This window comes from Silene latifolia, chromosome 10 (genome assembly GCF_048544455.1).
Source record: "Silene latifolia isolate original U9 population chromosome 10, ASM4854445v1, whole genome shotgun sequence".
Lineage (NCBI taxonomy): Eukaryota > Viridiplantae > Streptophyta > Magnoliopsida > Caryophyllales > Caryophyllaceae > Silene > Silene latifolia.
Window position 1 is genome coordinate 103161105 of NC_133535.1, and position 23986 is coordinate 103185090.

At 35.7% G+C, this 23986-nt stretch overlaps 2 protein-coding genes across 4 annotated transcripts; both read right to left on the reverse strand.

The window, feature by feature from the left end:
- Positions 1-914: 914 nt before the first annotated feature.
- Positions 915-3494, reverse strand: LOC141605785 (GDSL esterase/lipase At5g03980-like). 3 transcript variants are annotated; one of them, XM_074424681.1, is made up of 6 exons: positions 3188-3494; positions 2753-2919; positions 2398-2613; positions 2086-2234; positions 1344-1617; positions 915-1257 (listed from the first exon to the last, which is right to left on the reverse strand). In XM_074424681.1, the coding sequence occupies exons 1-6, from the start codon at positions 3403-3405 to the stop codon at positions 1037-1039; spliced, it is 1245 nt and encodes a 414-aa protein (XP_074280782.1). In that variant the 5' UTR covers positions 3406-3494; the 3' UTR covers positions 915-1036. The 3 variants fall into 3 exon arrangements, with proteins under 3 accessions (XP_074280782.1, XP_074280781.1, XP_074280783.1); XM_074424680.1 differs by having other exon boundaries at positions 2753-2922; XM_074424682.1 differs by lacking the exons at positions 2753-2919; positions 3188-3494 and having other exon boundaries at positions 2398-2644.
- Positions 3495-6081: 2587 nt separating this feature from the next.
- Positions 6082-22764, reverse strand: LOC141605786 (myosin-17-like). The gene is made up of 39 exons (XM_074424683.1): positions 22207-22764; positions 20552-20680; positions 19532-19675; positions 19294-19439; positions 19053-19209; positions 18555-18613; positions 18253-18412; positions 17985-18134; positions 17531-17667; positions 17315-17461; positions 16636-16737; positions 16472-16529; positions 16121-16222; positions 15757-15794; positions 15534-15660; positions 15287-15457; positions 14516-14647; positions 14014-14123; positions 13825-13885; positions 13548-13725; positions 13212-13417; positions 12980-13099; positions 12765-12863; positions 12200-12421; positions 11327-11466; positions 10579-10801; positions 10228-10284; positions 10079-10144; positions 9794-9964; positions 9338-9493; positions 9015-9212; positions 8648-8785; positions 8496-8566; positions 8290-8389; positions 7728-7784; positions 7571-7627; positions 7377-7457; positions 6788-6870; positions 6082-6688 (listed from the first exon to the last, which is right to left on the reverse strand). Exons 1-39 carry the CDS (start codon positions 22207-22209, stop codon positions 6562-6564), a joined length of 4683 nt encoding a protein of 1560 aa, XP_074280784.1. The 5' UTR covers positions 22210-22764; the 3' UTR covers positions 6082-6561.
- Positions 22765-23986: the final 1222 nt, after the last annotated feature.

The window sequence follows — 23986 nt, forward strand, 5'->3', positions numbered from 1 at the left end:
TTAAGGTTCTACATCGATGATAGAGACCAAATGTATCAAGGCCACAAAAAGGACATTGTTTATAAAAGATTTTTTCACAATTTGCCAAATTAAGATGTTGTATTATATATTTTGCATGAAGTTTTTAAGGATAAGTTGTCAAAGACTATTTCGGTTAAAAACCGATGGTGCTTAGACAATAAGAACGGTAACACAATAATCCAATTATATCTCTGAATGTTAGTATACAACTGATATAGTAAAATACCAAATGCCTCAATACTTTAGTTGCATTTTTGTTATAGGAGCTGATGATTAATCTGTCCTCATCTAAATCAACCCCCGAAATTTTGTTTGCTCCTATTGTTAACATAGTTTGACTTTTTGTTAAATTTAATAGTTTTCTATTACCAAACATGGAAACGTAAAATAACGTTTTCAGCGGTGCCATAAAATATATACCACGAACTGACATTATTATACTAACTTAGTAACCCGACTATTTTAAAAAAAATTACATAAACTACTAACTAATGTTGTCACATATGATACAACGAGGTGCCCGTGCATTCTATGTGTTTAAAGATTACTAATTCTATTGGAATTCAATTTGGATTTGATTTTGCGAGATATTTATACAGAGTACTAATTACTATAACTATGTTACTTGATGTTATACTAATTGATGGCAAAACTTTTATGCTAAAAGCAATAACGGATTTTTTTTTTTCATCAATGCCAATATAGTATGACTTTTTTTATTAACTTAAAATATATTAATTTTTAAAGATAATTCTAATGGGAGGCCCGTGCATCACACGGGCTTTTCAACTAGTATGTATAATATAATCAATTAAGACAAATTACATGTTTTCATATTTCAGTAGTTTGTGACCCTACACCTAAACCTTCATCTGTCAACACACATGCTCCATGATCCGCCCCATTATGCATTTATGCCCCATTTCACAATAATGAAAATTTGTGATTTACAAATAGGAACAAAATCTCAAGATCATAAAAATTCATGGAAAGATGGAATATGATGGATAGTAGGTTAAGAGACATGGGTGAGGCCATAAAGGATGTTCCTCATAAGCCAGTTAGCCATAACACGATAAGCATGTTGAGTAAGATGAATTCCATCCCAACTTATGTGATGTTGAGGATTTTCACAAGCAGGAACTCCTTTATTTCCACATAATCTCCCAAAGTTAAAGTTGTACTCATTGTCACCCTCACCACAACATGCCCGGTGTATAACACTTCTCTCGAACCCTGCAGCATGTTCGAATTCATAGCTTTCAACATCCATTGCTAAAAAAGGCAAATAAAAGCAGAAAGTGGGTAAAGGGTAAACTAACCATGGTAAGGAGGATGTTGAAGAGCTTCAGTGAAGGCAGTGTAATAATCCGCGTAAACAATTGTTGCATTTGGATAATCCTTCTCAAGTCCTCGAATAGCTTTTTGAAGCTGATTGTTGTGGTACTTGGCAAATTTATTCAAGTATTTAAGGCATTTGTGATCGTCATACATTGTTGCATCATTTGATTTGAAAATAGCAAGAAATACGGTCATGCAACCAACGGGGAAATTCCCTGGTACAACTATTCGAGTTGCACCAAGATTTATAATTTCCTTCATTACCCATTTTTAACGAAATAAGTTAGGAATAATCTTTATGAACATACACAGATAAGGGATGGAGAAGGCCAAAACATACTCGGTAATTTCTACTACCTCCCATCCAGACCTAAATTACCTACTTTTCAAACTTCTTCTCACGTATTTGTGGATTATTGGCAGTTTAGTATGGATGGGAGGAGTAAATTCCTGTCGGGAATTTATTAGAATAACATGTCGGACTTTTATGGGCTTAATGTGCGTGGGTCACAACCACCTCGAATTTGTTGGATTTACAATTCTTAGACCATATCAACCACCGTAACTGCCATGAATTGCAGTTGCATACTACTCATATACATTACTGGCAATACAGGACAACTACCAGCCGTATAAGTTAAATATCAACTATTTCGGTTACCCTCTCGGTAGCAAAATACTAGAGAATTAAACTCGGTACTAAGAATATTAATGTTCGTTCACCTTTATGGCCGCTCTTATTGCGTCAACAACTTCAGGCACCATTTGATACGCAATAGAGATGGGTTTTCCCTGGAAAAACACGAAATTGTAGTCATTGCCTCCGATTTCACCCATCAGAAATAGCCCTTTTGCGAGCTCCTTTTTGCATTCTGGAAATAAAAACCAGATGACTGAGTCGCGAATTGTTAAGGAGTCGATTGAATCTGCTAGCCCAGAATGAAACCATAACTGATACGCTAACGAAATATATACGCTAATGATTTGTTAAGGAGTCGATTGAATGTGCGTATTAGTGAGTGTTGAGCAAGGTACCTGATGCATTAGAACAAATGGAATTGAGATGGGATTTAAACCAACCAAGCTGCACAGACAAGGAATGATTGGTGGTGGTTGATACCACATTGTATTTTGATACCAATCTAGTATCATTCAGAGCGGAGGCGCCAGTAACAGCAAAATTAACCCCATGAGTAAAATTGCCATCTTTGTTAAGGTAGGCATCGAGTAATGGCAGCTTCAGGAACTTAGCTACATAAATCATCATGACAAGAAAGAAAGAAAGAAATATATTTAAAATACTAGAATCATGATACTCCGTAATAATTTAAATACTCCATTGGTTTTAGACTTTTCAAGAGAATATATGCAAAGTATAAAGTGGTGTTACCAAAATAATCGACCATAAGAAGTCCGTCAGAACAACGACCAGCTGGCCTATGGAAATAGGTTTCTCCATACGGAAACTGGTTAAAATTAGAGAGTGGCTGATCATGAGCATAGTTTCCTGTGTCGGATATTGAATCTCCAAATTGATAAATGGCTTCAATTGGGGGACTTCTCTTGATGATGATGATAGCAATTATGCAAATATAAAACAAATGGCACTCAGAAAATTGCATGCTTAGTAAAAACTTAACTTTGATTCCAAAGTTAAACCTGAATTTCCCAAACATACATATTTCTTGTTCACAAAATGAATAATGCACATCTTTGGTTTAACAAGACCAGGGAGAATGGAAAAGACCATTTATAGACATTGTTATTGAATGAAAAGAAAAGAAAAGAAAAGAAAAGAAAAAAAGGGAAAAGAAAGAGTTGGAACCTGATGAAGGAGGTAAAAGATAGATGATCAAGGATATGATCCATGATTGAGAAGGAAGTTGACTGAAAGTTAGTGAGACCATCAGATATCAAAGTTATGGGATTTGGATCGTTGATGTTGATGTTGTTTGATAAGCATAATCCTGCTAAACAGGAGATCACTAGTGCTCCTACAAACGACGAGTATGTCGGACCTCCCATTTCTGTGGAGATTAACATATTTCCTATGTTCAAATCGTCATGTGTTCACTGTTCAGGTAGTGGTTGTTACTTGTTAGTAATACCACCATTTTCTACTCAACTTTGGAATCTACTCCTAACAATCATGGATTAACACATATGGCCCGTCTTTTCATTCTTCTTAAACCGCTTTTATTATGCAAAAATATTAGTATTAGGCCCTCTTCTTTTGGATTTAAAGTCACTTAATTTAACTTCACTTTATATCCTATAAGTTTAGTTCAGTTCAGATCTTATAAGTTCAGTTCAGATCCTATAAATACAAACGCAAAAACATTTGACATTATTAATTAGGGTATTAATTATTCGATACATATATATACATTATTATTTTTAAAATAAAATTATCATTCTTCTCATTATTTTTTATCGTAATGTAACCGTAGTATAATGTATGAACAAACCAATATATATAAAGCGGAAAAATATTATTATCTTACCTTGTGTTTTAAACTGTATTTTCTTATCAATGTTCTATCTTGGCTGCCCACTACTTTCTTGTAAAATTTTTGTTTAATCTCAATAAAAGTTCACAAATTCTCATTATAGACGGACACTATCCGTCTATATGTATAGACGGATACCATTTCCTCTCACAAAATACCCATTTGCCATAAAGTGGGAAGCACATGGGGGTAGAGGTGGACATTAATGGGTTGGGCCGGGCGGTGTGCGGCCAAGGGTGGGTGGGTGGGGTAGAGCAGCGACCACAACAAGACTAAAGGAGGACCGGCCTGTCTTAGGCCGGGCCGGGTTTTAAGTGTTTTAGTCTGGGTGCACACGACTATAGGGGGGGGCCGGGCCGGGCTTGGTACAAATTTTTTTTTTTTTTTAAAAAACGGTCAAAAACGGTCAAAAAATCAAGACTAGCACACCGTAGAAATTTCGAGCCGGGCTGGGCCGGGGTCGTGTCATGGTCAAGGTCATTGAATATTGGCCCGTGAGGCCGGGCCGGGTTCTGGCCATTTGTCTTTGGCCCCGCTATGTTGTCCAATTTCTACATGGGGTGCCCACCTTGTCCCCCCTACCCATTTTATTAGAGGTCTTTACTCGTTTATACCCCACCCGTCTATACCAAGACCTATTGATAAAAGTTTGCGTTTTTATAATAATAATAATAATAATAATAATAATAATAATAATAATAATAATAATAATAATAATAATAATAATAATAATAATTAAGTTAAATTAATTTAAGTTAATTTAAATTCGGATCGTGTAAGTTAAGTTCAGATCCTATAAGTTCAGTTCAGATCCAATAAGTTCAGTTCAGTTCAGATCCTATAAGTTCAGTTCAGTTTAGATCTTATAAGTTCAGTTCAGATCCAATAAGTTCAGTTCAGTTCAGATCCCATAAGTTCAGTTCAATTCAGATCCTATAAGTTCAGTTCAAATCCTATAAGTTCAGTTTAATTTAGTTCAGATCAGATCCGTTTCAGTCCGAAAAAACAGAGTCTTAAACTTAAAATAGTTATATACGTTAGACATTACCCGGATATGTCTTTCTGTAAGGAACACCAACTTATTTTCTACAATTGTTCATACTTCATACAACACATGTTAAACCATTGAGTAATCTCTTTGTCCACCTGTCAAAAAAAAAAAAAAAAAACAATGAGTAATCTGGATAGTACCCATAACCTGATTCAATCGTAATCAAATGGAAATTGAACCGATTTCGATATATCTAAAAGATACCCGGACTTGAATACATCTAAATCAATACTAACTTGAATACAATTTTTTGACATATATGTGAAGCAAATTATGACCTGAAACTCACCAAAACTGATATTGACCCAACTTGATCCGTATCCTGCTCGAAATATTACATATAAAAAAAATGGCTCATCGAAATTAACTGATCAAAAACCAAAACTAAGATTTACCCAATAAAATCCAGTTTAACCTAATCCAAAACGAACCCCGAATAACGAGATTACAAGGTCTGCTTAGATGTTTGATTATGAGCTACTCGTAAGTCATAACCACAACCGTGACCAACTTTCTTGTTAAAGTCTATTTTAGAACTTTATTAATAAACCCACAACTTTTAATATAGCTTTCATTACTCTGTTTGTCCCGGTCATTTGTTGACCTTTGAATTTGTCACCAAGACCATGGAGAATGGAAAAGGCCATTTATAGACATTGTTATTGAATGACAAGTGGACAAATAAGCTTGTTGGTAATCAAATTACCCATATGAACATTTCCAATATACTCCGTAAAAAGGTAAGCAAATGAATAAAACACCCCAAAATGAAATAGGTAAACAAGTAAGGGACAAAGCGAGTATACGTCTACGAAATACCCTAGTTGTTCTCAACATATGGGACAAACTTCGAACCTAGCATCCGTTACTTAATATACAAATCGTCAACAAGTCATGTATTTGCTGGCCCGACCATGGTTTTAAATATCGACAACAATAGGGGTTAAAACTGACTGATCAAGAAAGTCTACTCCATTTTACCGCAAATAGAGGCGATATCAAGGAAGTCTATTGCATTTATCCGCATTTAGAAGCGAATTGGTTGGATTCAGCAAGGTTAAGTTAGAAAAATTAGATTTAGTATTACGAGTTTACGATCATCACAACAGATAGAAGTGGCAAACGTTCACTGCCAACATTTGTTCTCATGCCCCGTACTAACAGAGTGCAAATTTCATTAACTTCAAAACCTTGAGAACATATACATACATATCTCCGCATTACAACAAACAAATAGCCTCAAAGATTGGCGCAACTACCTATACATACATACACCCAACCAAACACTACCATGACCTATAAGCCTATACTATAAGCAAAACCAAAATCAAAACCATTTTCAAAAGGTACCCCCTCCCTTTTGAGGGGGTGTGACACTGAGATATGAAACATGTCACATATTTCGCACACTAATAGTCCTCAAATGGACAGTCCGACTTGAAAGAATACTCGTCACGCTAAAACAAGATGACGAACAAAAAAATTCCTAGACCTCCGCGTGAAGGGCAAGCCCTGATGCCCTTCCAACATATAAAGAATTATGTGGACGAAGATCAATATGATATATTATATATGCATAATATATTATAATGTGCACAAATGATGCATGAAGTTTGAGACGTGGATTTCCCCATCCTCTTATCCCTCGGAATGTTGGATCAAGAAAGAAAACCCAGAGTGTTCTCTTAGTAGTTCAGGAGGATCGATATCACCTGTTCCTTGCTGTTGCATTGAGCTGGAAATATCGTCCAGGGAGAATGGGATGCTGCATTGGTTGCGATGAAGCATATGAGTAACCCAGCTATTGTTAAATAGTTTCACATTACACGAAAGACAAAAATAAGCAAGGCGTGGACATGTGGACCTTGAGTCGTCATCAAGTAAGAATGAGTTGGTCACAGCAGTGTTGGCATCTTCCGTCATCTGAACTCTCATACATGATATTACCTGTATCAAAACACAATGTTAAGACTTCAGATGTTCTTAATTTAACACATCAATCTTATCCCTTACGAGTTTTAATACTACTGCATTCCTAGGTCAACCCCTTTCTAGTTCATATAAGTCCTAGCAGTTAAACTCGGCCAATTCAAGAATATGTTTTTGAAGCAAATACTATATCAGATCTTTGTTACCCCCTTCGAGATTGTAGCAGATATAGTCAGCAACATATCTAACAAAAAAAAGCCAGACAATGTGATCCCTTTATCCCTAAAAGATTGTTCAATTTTATTTTGGGCTCGTGAAAACTGAAAAGGACAGAGGGGAAGCCATGTAAATAATCCATAGAACTGCTCCCATTGATGCCTTGTAATTTAAAGAACTTGACTGAGGGTAAAATGAGAATGTTACCATTCACAACCTACTTAAGAATAGAAAGGTGATCGATCATTTTGGAACAAAGGTTACCACTATTCTTGGGTCGGAAGGAGTCAAAGATAGATGTGACTTACATCAGAAGACACAGTATGAGTTCCATATTTGTCGTCCCAGTACATAGTACTGATTCTATATAATTGTTGTATGCTAAGAGCCTGCAGATTGTTCAGAACATTAAAGTTGAGTGCATCATTACGATGCCAAATCAAGGATGATGAAGAATGTATACAAGACCAGCATTGAAATTAGGATGCATAGAATAACTTACTGGACAAAGGTCCTTTGTTATCTCATTCAAGGTTTTCTTGGGCTTCTGATGTATGACCTGAACACGACAATATCACAAGTTGGTCAATTACATCAGGTGTCATTTATATATCCCACTAATTTTTAACAGCTTGGATAATAATAAAGCTCAAACTTACAAGGAATCCGACCGCTTGTCTAATATGCTTCAACTCATCCCAAGCTGAGCCAGCATACTGAATGAAAAAAGAAGGAAAATAAATTGAACACGATTAACTTGTGATAACCTCATGCAATCAATTGCATAGAAAAGGAAAAATTTTCCTCAGTGCCTCAAGTTTTGAGCAATTCCACTTTGATATCCTGCATTTTTAATTCCACTTTGGTGACCCAAGGTTTGTGTTATATCCAATTTCGATGACATGAAGGATAGTGTAACCAAATTTTTATCGAAACCAGAAGTGTTTTTAAGTACCATATAGTACTTGTGGTAAATTAACGTAAAAAAATGTCTTAAATGAAATTTAGTGTTCCTTTTGCCATTTTATCATGCTTTAAGTCTTAATTATTTCAAATTAGCTTTGGCTATACTATACATTAGATCACTAGAGAGCGAAATTACTCAAACTGCAGTCACAAGAGTGGATTTCTCGAACCTTAATTTACAAGTGTGAAAACAGCCCAAACCTCACAGCACAAAAGTGAAAACTTTCCAATTATAGATAAGTAGTTCGAGCTTACCTCCTCCGTTGCATCATAACACCACTGTTCTAACTCAGCCAAACCCGCTTTTACATACTCGCCATTGCTAAAGGAGCAGCATTCACGTCGCAGCAGGAGACTGAAGAATTCAGCCAAAAGTGTCATTTCCATGAAAATCAAAAAGAAAATGAAAACTTCTATGGGTCTCTCTGACAACTATTCATCAAGATTGGAATAGAAAATACCTGTTAAATAGCTGGACATTGACAAATGAGAATATCTGAGAGAATACTTTCCGCACTAAGAAGGGAGGCACCTATAAGTTTGAAGACGTTAGAGACCTTCGGAAAATCACTGACAATGATTACAAGTGACTTAAGAGGAACTGTTGACTTACATTGTTTGCTTTCATCATCGTCAAGTAACTAATTAAACTTTTTACAATGCTTTGCCAGTGAGCTATCAAAGCTTGTTGAGCACCCGAGTTAGCCTGCGTGCGTCCTTTCATCATACTAGCCCGTGATGTACGAGGTGCCTGTTTGTTATTACAAATACTGAAGTCAACTAATGTTGCAGAATGATAAAATGAGATAGTTACTTTGAAAGTGGTTTGAAATGGTTTCACCCAGGGTCCATTGAATATTCTAAAGATAATATTAAAAAATTGTGGGTTCACAATTTTTTAAGCCAGAAAAATAAGAAATGCAAGAAAATATTAGCTTTCAGGTGTCCGATGACCCACTGAACATAAACAGATAATCTACCTGGATACACAGCCCCAACAACGGAGATATCTCTTTCTTAAGATTGTCTCTGATCATGCCATATATCTTCTCGAGAAAAGCAGTAAGCTGCTGCTTGAACAACAAAGCAGGATATTTGGCTTCTACTTGGCGAACATCATCTGGTTTGGGCCGCCCATTCAAAAATGATAAACCAGGGCTTTGAGGAGATGATCTCAACTACAAACCCAGAAAGAAGGGAAACAAGACAATTTAAATTGACTTGAGGAAAACGAAACACACACTCCAACCCCTCTAATATAAGAGACTGTCAAAATCAATCGCAAATAATTATTAATTCATACCGATGACATTCGTCCAAAAAGAGAAGTAGACATTGTCCTTCGTCTCTGTGGAGTAAAGCCAGCTGTTCCAGTGGCTTTTAGTGTTTGTTGGAGGAGCAACAATAGGGAGGATGTATTAGATAACCAGTAGGCCAACATGTCATTATTATCCTGGACCTTGAATAAATAGAAAAGCACGAGTTAGACGAAATCTACAACTATTAAAAGGCACATGTTATATTGCTCTCAAAGAGACAAGCGCAAATTCTCATATGAGACGGTCTCATAAAAGACTATCATGAGACCGACCAAATAAAGGATAAAGTAGATTATTTCTTCATTACAGTTTTTAGTGGTTTATCGTGAAGGGGTATATGGATTGGGATATTAATTGAATTGAGTTGGTCTTACATAGTATCAATATGAGACGTCTTTCAGGAGACACACAGAACAAAAGCCCACAATCTATTTGTTTACCTCAATAGCCGAACCTATTGTTTGGATAATACGATCAAAGATACTAGTCCGTTCAACTTCAAAGGACCTCCAGTGTAAAAGACATTTGTATATGACAGAAGCAGCGATAGGTTGGCCCTTGGAATATCCAAGGTTCTGTGTTATACACTTGATGAGCAAGTCCTGAAACTCCTGAAGTTTAGAGAAGATGATTATTTACGTGAGAATTATTCTGATGAGAAGGCAGTAAAAAGATTGAAATTCATGCAGAAAGATTTCAGAGTCGTTTCAAGCATTACGGCTAACCTGTTGTTTCTCATTAAGGGATTTCTGTGGTTTATCCTCCGGTGAATCTTCATCAATTGTTGTGATCTGGAGATAAAAAGACAACATAAGACATAAATTTCCAATAACTCGGAACTCCAAGAGATGTAGAGAGAAATAATTTTTATTACCGGAGCTGGCAATTGTTTTGCTTCACCATTTTGCGCATGACCGTTCTCTGGACTTCTCTGCAACACATGATCAAAATAGAGCACACGTTGTAAATGCATAATTTTTTGGACAAGAAACTAAAGAATTAGTAGGTAAAGTGGCGGTGCTAGGAGAAAAATTCAATGGTCACCAGTGTTTGAAACTTTGATTTCAGATTTGAAGTAATCACTAATCAACCACTGAAAGTGTGTGTGTGTGTGTGGGGTGGTGGTGGTGGTGTGTGTGTCAACAAAGACGGTATGCTTCTCATTGTACTAAAATCTGTCATCGAGTAGGAAAGGGGGAAAGGATGTCTATCGCAATGAGCCAACCTGTATAACCATAGTCTTTGAACGGACTGGTGCTGACTTTGCTATTGGTGTCATGGTGAGGGCTTGTTGACGAAGTGCTTGGATTTCTGACTCTGCCTTCTTGAGTTTTTCAGTCATCTCTTGGATTTCTGACTCAGCTGAAGAAAGTTTCTTAGTCATCTCCAATCCTTGCTGACGTAGTACTTGGGACTCGGACTCGGCATTAGAAAGTTTTTCTTCCAGCCTGATGGCAAGATTATTAACTAATTTTTTAAGATAAAGGAGACAAAACAAGATAATAAAGTACACAAAAAAGTGCTTCAATGAAGATAAAGCAATCTGACAATTTGAAATAACTCTAGACAACAAAGGGTAAACCACTCTTTCCCAACACCAAAGAAAAAATCTTTCAAATTATATAAACTAATAAAAAAAAATACCAAAACAGAGGGAAGAAGAAGAGGAGAAGAACCCGGACAAAATTTACATGTGGCGATGTCCGTACATCTGGAAAATTCTTTTACAAATTGATATGCATCTAACCGAAAATGATGTTCCCTTTGTTTCCTTCATCTATTTTGTTTTCAAAATATTAAGTGAAACAAGCAAGAAATGCCATTAGAAAATCTTTTTTGAAGTATTATACATCCAAGGAAGAGAAAATTAAAATTAATCTTGGATAATGTAACAAAAAAGTCGATGATACCAGAAGGAGAGTATAACAAACAGTTGAAAACCTGACGCGATAAAATTAATAGCAGTCACAAACCTTTGAACAAAATCTTTAAGTTCATTCATCTTGTCATCTGAACCTTCTAATTTTTTAAGCAGCTCTGAATTCTTTTCCTCAGTGTCCAAGAAAGCCTTTCTCGCCTCTTCTGCAGCTTCTCTCTCTCTTTGTAACAAGCCCTGCCCATTTTAGAAGACTCAGACAAATATTCCACATGATAAAAAAAAAAAATAGAATATCAAATAAATAAAAAAAAATCAAAATTGGGTCTATGGTAATCACAAGTCTAACTTGCTGAGAGGAGAATAATAAACCTTTGAACATTGGCGAATGGTGAAGGCTAAATCACGCGTTATTTAAGAAAAAATTGAGAAAGCCGTGGCAGTTCTATTAAAACCAGCCACGATATGTTTTAATACTCCATTTAATGGTTATTAGGTAGTGGGTACCATGAGTATTTTTTGACAAATTTAAACCATGATATTGGGAACATGGTATGAAAAGTTATTAATACGAAGTACACATGAGTAGCCCAGTCAACGGCAGCCTACAGGCAAAATGCAAGTACAAAATACAGTATGAGAAATTGAGAACGAAGATTGCTGAATCTACACAAGAAATGAATTCCTATATTCTTAATATTCTCATAAAATAGATGACGTGGTTATTACTTGGTGCCAGTAAGATACAAGGTTGACCCTGAGGGGTCACCAAACTCCATAAGACCAAAAGAGAGGGATGGATATAATTGATGAATCAGTCATATTTACAGTCTACTTATCCCAGGCTTTGAAACTCACTGTCTCTGTCCATCATGAGATGTAACACTCTAATCATTGAATGTCAAACTCAAAAATAACTCAAGGCACAAGGATAAGAAATAAGAAATAATAATAAGTGTGGGTAACAAACCTTCAAATTAACTATTTCAGCTGTTAATGACTCCACCTTCTCGGTATCTTCTACCATAACTGGAACCTCTTTAACAAGTGGTGGTGCTTCCTCAATAGCCTTCTTCGCGGCCTCTCGTTCCTTAAGGATGCGACCATTTGATTCTTCCAACTGCAATTGCATTGCTTGCAAAGCTTCCCGTAACTTTGAAACTTCTTGTGCTCTTTCCTCTTCCAAATTTTTCTGTTAAAAGTTAAATTTAAGTTAGAGATCTATAAACATTGCCTAGTGAGCAATTACAACAATCTTAACACATATTACTTGGAGACTAGCTTACTCACTTACTCCAACCCTTTACATTACCTCAAGTACCCATGTTTGACCCCCGACACTCAAACATGAATAAGAGTCATATGACACTTGGACGGTTCATTTGTAGCGAAAAACCATGTAGATTTTCATTTATAAAAAGGGTTGAGTCTGATACTTGAACGGGCACCCATGTCATACTTCTCACGTGTAAAAGCAACATAGCTTGGAGATAATGATCAAATAAGGTCTTCATTTAAACAAAGTCAAAGTTTACCTTTAATTGACCCTCATACTGTAAGCGCCATGTAAGCTCTTCCACGCGCTTCTCCAGCTTGTCTTTTGCTTCTTTAAGAGCACCAGTTTCTCTGGCAGCCTGAAACCAATTGCCCATAACAAGAGCATTAAAATGTGATTCTAGCAATTACCTCATTAATCATTCCCAATAAATCCTATAGTATGACAATTAACAAAGCAAAGTTGATGTCAAACCATTTTGAGACTTCTCAGTTCTTTCCTTGCAACTCTTTGCCTCCAACCACACTGGGTCACAAGAGCGGCCTTTTGAAGACGCTTGTGGTAAGAATAAGCCATGTGGCAACGTACGCGAGCCTATAAACATAAAAAAATATTCAAAGATAATTAAAGTATATATACTTCATGTATATCAATGTGCATGTCCACACCCTAGAAAGAGATACATAGAATTTGTGAGGTTGTGGACCTGGATTATAATTGCAGCCTTTGTTTGCTTTTTATATCGGAATATGTTCCGAGCATCCATTGCCCTTAATCCAGTCTGCAGTGATATTGCAGCCAATCTCAGTCTGCCATAAGACTTTCTGGCAACGTATCGACGGAAGTTCTTCTGGATCTTTATGGCTGATGCTTGTCTTCTTAATTCTTGGTGAACCTTGCTAGCCAAAACACCTTAAAGACATACAACAACATAATAATGAGGCTTGCACTGTACCAGAGACAATTTCATGTAACGACAATGATGATTGATGATTATTTGGAGTAGTTAATAATAACAGACTTCTCATACAAAATAAGGTACCTCGACAACAGGACTGAATACGAATAGCTGCATTTCTGACAGAAATGAATTCTCTGCGAGCAATGTATGTCCGTCCACATCGTTGTATTTTCCTGGCTGCACTTCCTAATATCTCTGCTCTCCTCGTGTCCAGCTCTGCCATCTGTCCTGCTCGAAGGAAAACCTTTGTCTTTCCTATCTGCCATGTCAACCAGGTTAAGAAAAGTGTCAAGACTAAGACATTGACATGGACTGTCTGCTATGGAACCTGCGGAATATAAGCAGTATTTTATAACACCTGGTAGCCTTTTAACCCCATCTTATCCAATATTTTCTGGCATGCAACCTTGTCATCATATCTGTAGAATGAGAAAGTTGACGCTGGGGTTACAAAAATTAAAACGAGAAAATTATGCTAATCGGTAAAAGAACAATCAGTAACCCAAAGGCGAGGGAGACAAATAGTGAATAAATGTCTGAAACTTACTTTCCATCCAGAAATTCAGGAGCAAGAACACCAAACCGCAGAAGAAAGTCAACAAATGTTCGTCTAGTAGGATATCCAGCGCAGCTAATCCTGATTGCTTCGAGAACACCCTAAGAAAGCGAAAAAGCAAAACCATAATTTAACATTTCACCTCCAACCGCAGATACAACGACAAATTCGACAATCATGTCAAAATCTCTCCAACTTACATGCAGTCTCACAGTAAAAGTTAATCCCATATTTTCAAGTCAAACTTCTCATTTGGCTTTATGTGGTCTCCAAACTACCTCAAACCATAACTTTTTGCACTTATAAAATACATTTTTTGCTTAAAAAAGTGTAGATATCTTAAATCTTACATTACTATTTACGGTCTAAGTTTGGAAGCTTGGACCCAAAAAAGTCAAATGAGAAATTTAATGTGAGGAATATCTAACTGTATTTATCCATTTATCGAATTAAATCAATAGAAACAATTTAGGCAGTTTGCGAATATACTTACACCACAGCGTAATTGGTTAAGGATGTTCACATTCTCAAAAATAGCAGGCTTTAGAACATTGTTTGGCTTCACGCATCTGATATAATGAGGCTCTGTGGAACTTAGAGTTTCCATCAATTGTTGAAGTTGCAGCTGCAAAAACAGAATGTTTTAGTTATGATCAGATAAAAGACCTTCAAGAAACTCAGCTACAGTTCACTGAAGTAATACAAACAAACTGCACCAACAAACATACCACACGTGTCCAGGATCTATAGACTCTTGGAATACAGCTTAAATTTTGTACTCAAGCCTTTAGACTTTAGAGAGTGTTCAAAAAGTTTTGCTCATTTAATGTCTCGAAATCAAGTCATAGACATTAAATTGGTAGAAGAAATCGAAACTCTGAAATCAGTGACATTTTGAAAACAAGAAGAAGAAAAGCAAATTCCATTATGAGCTAACCCAATTGTCATTTCTGTTTCTCTAAAAAGTGTCCATAAGAAAGGGAGAAGCTCGTTAAGTTCAGCAATAAAGAAAATTATTGCGACACTACATAACATACAGTGAAGGCTTTCTCAAGAAGAAATTGAACAATTAATAGCCAAAAGCAAATTACCGAGCAAGTTATGTTTAACACCAATAAACATTAGAACCAACAAGATTTTACCATCAATCTCCCCCCTCTCAGAGCTATGTTCACCGACCCTCATTTTAAATTTTCCTTGGTTTTCATCATGAATTATTCCTCTTTGCTATCACTTTAAATAGATTGCAAGGCAAAAATGATACCTTAAAGCGTGCCCCTATTGAAGAAAACTTCGATGACTTGGATGTTTCCTCTGGGAGTGGAGGAAAAAGAGCAGCTACAAACGAACATTTTGAGGCTTGTAGAAGATCTTGATGCTCGGCTATAACATAATCTTTATTTTTGTCCAGAAACAGATCAGTTTGATATGTTACCTGAATCAAATGAGAGACTATTAGATCTAAATGATAATCAAATGCCAGAATAAGAAATTTGGTAGCTTCTGCTTACATCCCCTGCATAATGAGCGATGGTAAAGTTGGTCCGAGAAAGCTTCGGTTTCTGAAAGCGTTTGTTTTTCGGGAATGTCTGATACAACTTCTGGGCAAAGGTTTCATGTGTAGATTTAGGAAACATGCTGTACTTTCACATCAATAACCATGAATTAGATATATGAAATGTGCAAGGAGCAGGCAGGCAATGAAGTTATGCATAACTGGGAAGAGCCACATACCATGCTTCATCAAGAAGAGCAATAATTCCTCCAGGTTTCTGTAGAATGATACCGAAGAAAAAAAAAAGGAAAGTTTTCCATTTTAGTAGTACATAAAATGAAGAGAATATGAAAGAAACATCTATGAACTACTAAGTAGTAATTTAAAGCTAATCAATGTATCAAACTACCAATAATAACAGAGCCTTAATCCCAAATTGATTTAGACGCCGCCAACATTAGTCATCATTAGAAGCCGTCAATGACAGATTGACAGGTAGAATGATGAAAAGAAAAGAAAAAATAGAGAAGGTAAAAGGAAAGGAGATCGCGACAAACAGTACAAAATACAAATGAACAAACCACCAATCAACAAAAGAGCCACCTTTTCAATCAGTTCTAATACATCCTGATTATCCACAAATTCTATGTAGCTCCAATTTATTTCCTCTTTTGTATACTCTTCTTGTTCCATCTTGAAGACATGCTGCAGATTCAAGCGACAGGACAGGAGCATTAAGTTTAAATTGACTTAAACCTAATACCTGTGTTTAAAGTGATAACTGATATTTATTGATCATTTTTATGTCAAGTAGTGAACATTTTCTTTGATAAGTGGTGATCATTTTCTTTGTAGGGGCTCTTGAAGCACTGGGGTAATGCTGGTGTTGTAAGTAATAGTCAATAATACGATAAGCTAATACTCTTTTTGGAAATATAATGACTATATGTTTACCTGATTAAAATGCTGCTGGAGCTTTTCATTAGTGAAATTGATACAGAACTGCTCAAAACTAGAAGCAAACATTTTGATGGATAAATAAACCAAGTACAAAATTATGCAAAAGAAAATTACGTACTCAATAGAAGAGCAAAAAAGAGCCGTGTTGCTGGATTAACCTGTTGAGTTTAAAACTTTCAAAACCATAGATATCAAGAACGCCAATAATGCACTTTGAAGAGGGATCCTGCCCGATCGAATTGTTAATCGTCTCCACAAGCCTGAAACAAAATAAAACTTCCATCTACATGACAAAAATATAAACAAAACCAAAAAAAAAAAAAAAACAGAAAAAGAATAAGTGTGATGAAATATAGCATATGTTCCAAAAACAATGTGATGTACATTAATATTATCACACCACCATGAAACTAATGATCTACCTAAAACGTTACTCCAAAACAACATCATTTAATTTACGACAGTATGACACTAGTTAGCAACTTATGTTCTGTTTTAGCTGGCCAAACCATCATACAGGGAGCGAGGATAAAATGGACAGGCTACCATCTCATATTTCTTAATCTTAGTGGCCAACTACCCCAACCCCAAGAAATTTTAAAAACAACCATAATAATAAAAAAACCACCTTATTTATGATCTACTGCAATGATGAACAATATATGTCGTACATGCAGATGTCTGCTAAAGTCATTGAGTGGTGGTACTCATGATGATGGTTTGACGCAATATAGGCTTTACATCAAGAAATTACAAAAACTAAGTCCGTGTCAATGCCTTCTCTAGATCAACATATTCTAACGACAAAATAGTTCCGGAAGTAAGAAGGAATGTTACCAATCAAACAAACGCGAGTATACGGTTTTAGCCAGTGCATCTCTGCTGCCTAGTGCAGAATCAGGATCAAGCGTTCGCGTGATTATTTCTTCAGGAGTCACCATCACACGTTTAATAAGTGCATCTTCTAGGCTTTTGGCATCACACCTATCACAGCACAGTGTTAACAAAGTATATACTAGAGAACCTTACAGTCCAGCATTAGAAAGGTTTTACCTAAGAAGCTCAGCAGTCGTATTTAAATGAAATCTTGACTTTTCATCTTTAAGGACAGAAGAATCCACTTCCTCCCCTTTAGAAAAGTTAATGTTACCAAGATGAAGAATTGCAGCAACAACTCTGAATATTGCATCCTGAGAAAAGACCCCAATGTTCAAAGGTTCAACATCATAATTCACTGCATGAGATACTCCCTCGATACATTTATATTGTCCAAAATTGATGGTGGTGGCTAAATAATGTCTGACTTTGACCAATATTACAATAGATAGCGATTACAACTTTTGAAAATGATAATATAAAACTTGTTTTAGTACATCAAACATGACACATTTTTACATTATATATCTACAATATATTTGGAGAAACTAGTCAAAATTAACAATGCTTGAGCACTAAAGTCAAATGGGCACAGTAAAGGTATGGAGGTAGCGTTACATTAAATACTGACCTGGTCATCTGCACTTATCCCAACAACATCCATAGCCCTTCTGGTCGCAAGATATTCCTCCCCGTCGTCGACCCCATCCAGCTTATAGCAATTGGTTTGATTTAAGTAATGGTATTTATCAGGGCTCTCCAACTTGAATTTTTCTCTTACCTACATATGTTCACTGAAATTAGAGGTGTCTCATGCATGCATATAGCATCAGTTCCCAATAATAAGACTTAAGGAACCGAACTAACACAAATGTTTCATGGCTCTGGAAGTATCCTACCTCTTGAGGAGCCGCACAAAGGAGATAAAAGCAATGATAATTTCTTTCGGGATCTGAAACCTGACAGACACGAGATCTCTCTAGCAAGTATGTCCGAATGGCAGCACCAGAAATCTTCCCATGCTTGTCAAATTGGATCTCTACGAACTTCCCGAAACGACTACAGTGTTGACAGAATGCAGATAAACAATCAGCTTTTTAGTACACTTTTTTGAAGGAAAAAACACGATTATGACCAGATTCAGAACAAAAACATAAGCCAGATATTTATGAAGGACACTCGGGAAATGATTCATACTGACCTTGAATTGTTGTTTCTTAAGGTTTTGGCATTGCCAAATGCTTCAAGAACCGGATTGGACTGTCACATGACCAAACAGGATTCAGCATGCTATTTCTTCTCTTTCTAGAAGACTAAAACTGAATAGATATCCAATATTAGACATAACAGTGCAGCATTATTTTCAAATTGCATTTTTTCAACAAACTTAAGATGGAGAGTACTTCTCCGTTCACTTGAACACCACATTTAATCATTTACCAAAGGACAAAAGTTTTAGGAGATGGAAAATATTTGGGAGAAGAATGAGGCCCACACTCACTTGAAAGTGTTTTTTGTGTTAATTCTTACCCAAAAATGGAATGTAGTGAATTAATTTGAAAGTCCAGAAAAGGAAAATCTAGTGAATGAAAATGAATAGAGGGATTAACAACATTCATAGCATAACCTTGTCAGGGAGGCTGAATAAATACAACTACTATATCACCTATAAAAAATCAGAGAGGCTAGAGCTCCTTACTTCGAGAACTTGTTGCTCAACTGTACGACCTTCCACACCAGTTCGTCCCCCCAAGTACGCAAGATATCTCATAAGCATCTTTGTTGTCTCAGTCTTACCAGCACCACTTTCACCACTAACCAGGATTGAATTACTCTTTCCTTCAGTAATCATCGCCCTTGTTGCAACAGATATGTCAGTCATGGAAAATTAGGATGTTATAAAAAGGGGGAGAAATTAAAATATTGACAGTAGATGTCACCTGTATGAAGTATCTGCTATTGCGAAAACATGGGGACTGAGCTCCCCGAATTGTGCTCCTTTATATTGATCCATCATGTGAATATCATACAAATGAGGTAATCTTTGAAATGGATTGACTGCAATAAGAATATTTCCTGTGTATGTCTGCAATTGACATGAAACCTGGTTTATTCAAGAACATGGGCACACACCACCTATATAAAGACTTGTCTCAAAAGCCACTAAAGTCGGCTTACATAGATCTCATTTATTGAATATCTAATGGCTAAGTTAGAAAGGACTCCTGGTTCATGCAAGTATGCAAGCTTTGTCATGTCATCAACACCTCCAGCTGGAGCTTCCTCGTCCTTAGGATAGACTTTTGAAACGTTTGTGACAACCTTCAGATCAGAACTTTGGTTAGAATATCAAATGAATCATAAGCTTTGCATGGACTATAGATAGAAGTATATTACAGAATAAATTGAAACTTCACGGAAAATTTGTCTATAACCACAGATATCGAAACAACATGCATGCCACAATTGAGTAGTTGACTAAAAGACAAGCCTTCGGATTTTTTAGTAAGTATCATAACATTTGTTCACTGAAAAAACAAATTCCATGCATTCAAACAAAAAAGCGAAAAAAAAAAGCATTGCAGATAAGTAAGTCCCAGTAACCTCTGGCTCTTCAACTAACATTTTCTTAACTGAACTTAATTTAATTGAATAAACTGGGGTTAAACTAAATTGAGTAAAGCTGAATCCAACTAACCTGAATTTTAAGATCGATAATCACAGCTCTTAACGCCATTCAAACCGCTTTCAATATAAGACTCACATGAAACTATTTTTTGAAATCTTTGAATGACTTTAAAGCTTGTGTGAGTCTAAAAATGGTGAAGAAACTCAAGGGAGCTGAATTGAACTTAATTTTCAGAGCTCAGTGGAACTGTAATGAGCAGGTTTCACTGTTATCTCAGAATGAAGAAGAAGGACCTAACGACAAACCACTTTTCTTAAGAAGCAATAATTAAACATACACAAAATTTCCCCATTGAATTATTCTGAATAATAGTATAAATATTGTTTTTTTTTATTTTGAACATAATTAGTCCTGACAATGAGCCACCATGTAAAAGTTTTAACGTAGGTACTTTTGGGTTCCGCCCAGTTGATTCCAACCATACAAAACAAGAATTATAATAGTCGCAACTCCATCATAGAAGTCCAAATTCAGAGCATGTACCCAGTAATTTAAAATATGATACTCACCGATTTTCCATGTGTGGTTTGGACATGAAGCTCTGTGCCATTTACCCGTGTGACTTCTCCATCCACCCATGCTAATTCTGGATCTTCAACCCAGACCTTAGAACCTACTATAACATTTTCTGGGGTCGCCTGAACAAAAAAAAGGTATTTCATCAAATCATAAGCACACATGTGTAACTGTGCAAGTACATCGTCTACATTCAATTAGAAGTACTTCTTTGACATTATGAACACAGAATTTAGCAGCCATATAGCCAATCTGGCAGATATTGCCGGTAGTATAAGTTGATACAAGCTACGAATTTACAAAGACACCATGTTCATTGTTTCTGTGGGATAAAGGGAGCTACAAGCCTACAAGGGAAGTTGCCGATCCTGAAAGGTTGTGAACGCAAGTCATGTGGATCACCACTCGATGACTTTACGGGCTAACTTAGATTAAAATCTACACAACCGTGTTCATTGTTGTTCCTTCTGATGCCACGTATACATGATACATCTACTCACAATGAACCTAGTACCTCTGGAGCAGAGGTACACAGCCATGAAAGAGGATAACAGGAATATACTAAGCCAGTCCACTTGGACTCTTCCACTGTAATGCAATCACTCTGTAATCGTCTATGTCGAGTTAGTCAGTCCAAAGTAGCAATCATTTTTGCTTATGGCGAAGATCATCAGCATTGCAAACAAAATGAACAGGATTTTTGCCAGAACCTTCTCCCAACGCTAACTTGCCCAGGGTTCCGAGCACTTTCCAAGACACTAAACTTCAACCCTTCTTGAGTTACTTCCAATTAACATCAAAATTAGGAACTCATGACGACCAACTAAAGAGCCCTGCAAAACTCCCAACTGGATAAAACATAGGAGCCTATTTAATCAGGCCTCTTGGGTTCCAAGTAATAGCAAAATTAGCAACTCCAGATGACCAACACCAAAAAGCCTGAAAAATTCCCAACTGAATTGAACTGGGGTGCCAATTTACTCATAGCTTTGCCATCGATCAAATAATGCCACACCTCCCCCATACTGTAACCAACCAACCAACAACGAATCATCACATAAAAATGTCATGTCAAACCCGTGCACGGTCCAAAAAGTGATTTCATTGGTATTCAACTCCTTTTCAGCCACACCAAAACAGCTAATCAGAATTACAACTAGCAGTAATTTGATATATCTCCAATGCCCTCCAACGATATCCTCGTCATCCCGAATTGAACCCAGATAAATCATCCAGCATCTCAAGTCCTACCAACCTTTTTTTCAAAATTAAACACAAATCAACCTCTGGAACTTGCCAATTTCCCAGCTTTATTAAAAATTTCGACATCAATCAACCAACTGAATAGCTGAATTTAGTCACAGCCAAGTTGATCTTAAACAATCAGTAAGCACCCACCAAACCCCTTGTACTCTTTAAGTCAAATTGGGTTACTGTTACCAAAATCAAACATCTTAACAACAATTGATGAATACAAAATCATCTGCAAGCTAAGTATAAGCATCAGATCATCATTCAACTGAAACTGAAACCCAACATATCATCATAATTCAATCATCAAAAACAATAAAATCATATGAACAAGCATACCAACCAAAAACAAACATTATTCACAGTTACTAAACTTGAAAAAAAAAATCAAACATACCATAATTCACCCAAAAATGAATGGCCCCCCTTAATAACTTGAGATTATTATACACAAACAGCAGATCCAAGGGAGTAAACCCAGAAAAATTCAACAATCGGATGAGCAAAATTCAACTTAAAAATCAGGAAATTTGGTGTAAGAAGAAAGGTTCTTGAAATGTCTTTTTCATGAAAATTAAGAATGAAATGATAATTGGGTGTGTAAAACGAATTGTAGTATAGGCTTATAATTAAGCAAAAAAAAAAAAAAAAGAATAAAAAATAAATAAAAATGTGGGTGTGAAAAAGTAGAAAAAATAGTATAAGAAAATGGGAAAGTTAAGAACTTTAAGCTGGAAAAATTATGTGGTACATAAGGAATTAAGGAGTAAATGAAATTAATTAATGAAATAATTAAGTGTGATAGAGAAAGTTGGGAGCAAGGGAAGGGGAGTGCAGTGGTCAGCTGGGGTCATACACAGCGTTTCATCTTCGTGCTTTCCCACATTCTTTCTTACCTGTCTTTGCCTGTCACAGGACTCATAGCCGTCTTTTCTTGAGTGTTTTCTAAGTTACTATTTTTTAATTAACAATAAATATATTAAAATACTTAAACCTTAAAAAAAAAAAAAAAAAAAAAAGTCAAATAAATCTATGTATTTTTTGGGATTATTTAGTTTCTTAGTTGTTTAATGCATCATTTGTCTCGGTGAATACTCAATTATTGTCTTTAAAATAATCATCAATACATATATATAAAGCAGAAACTTTTCAAGCGATATTAGAGAGTCCAACTTTTTTAGAAATCCTATAATTTAAAGAAAAATTTAATAAATTATCCTAACAAGAGTAAATTTCTAAAAAAAGATATTAAAATTATAAAATTATCCTAATAAGACTAGATTTCCTAAAAACAAAACAAATTTAATTTAATTTTATATCCTTATATAAGTAGATCAAATTTATTAAATCACACGCATATATATAGAGTTTAGTGAGTATAAATTAAGTAATTGTAAGTATCAACTTCTCATTCTATCTTAAGTTAAAAATGACTAAAATGTTATTAAATGTATCCTAATAATAGTAAGATTTCTAAAAAAAATATAACTTAATAAAAGTAGATTTCTTAAGAACAAAACAAATTTAATTTAATTTTATCCTAATCTAACTAGATTAAATTTATTAAATCACATACATATATATATAGAGTTTAGTGAGTATAAATTTATAAGTAATGTTAACTTTAACTTCTCATTCTATCTTAAGTTGAAAATGAACTAGACCCCCATAACTTTGTGCAATTGTGAAATTAACCCCCGTAACTTTCAATTGGAGTGATTAAGCCCCATAACTTGCATAATAAGTGAAATTAAACCTTTATTAAATCTCACGAGAAATTGAATTTATCATATCACAAAAGTAAAAATGGTTATGTTCTTATGAAAAATACGAAATAAAAGTTTAAAAAAATTAATCAAAAATCTCACCAAAATATCATTATATACCAACAACTATACCAACAAATATACATATAACATACTAAAATCATACGTATTACATACTAAACCATTTTTTACATACGTATGTAAATCGGTATGATTTTTTTAGGAAAAAAACAATTAACAACAATCTACAAGTCAGGTCAGCGGGTACAATACAGACGCCCAGATAGTAGTCCCTGCAACGGTAAGAGGGCAGGAGAAAGTTGCGCGTCCACGCACTACGGGTCGGGCTTCGAGTGCAGCTATTCCGAGAGCTCATAGAGCAGCCCCTGTCAGATATCTCAGTTTAAGTGA

Coding starts and splice junctions, on each gene's coding strand:
- LOC141605786 (XM_074424683.1), bottom strand. Junction 10,145..10,227: donor CAAAACAATTGCCAGCTCCG/GTAATAAAAATT, acceptor TTTTATCTCCAG/ATCACAACAATTGATGAAGA. Junction 9,494..9,793: donor CAATAGGTTCGGCTATTGAG/GTAAACAAATAG, acceptor TATTTATTCAAG/GTCCAGGATAATAATGACAT.
- LOC141605785 (XM_074424680.1), bottom strand. CDS start 3,405: ATGTTAATCTCCACAGAAATGGGAGGTCCGACATACTCGTCGTTTGTA. Junction 2,923..3,187: donor TCTTTTACCTCCTTCATCAG/GTTCCAACTCTT, acceptor CATCATCAAGAG/AAGTCCCCCAATTGAAGCCA. Junction 1,258..1,343: donor TCAACATCCTCCTTACCATG/GTTAGTTTACCC, acceptor AACATGCTGCAG/GGTTCGAGAGAAGTGTTATA.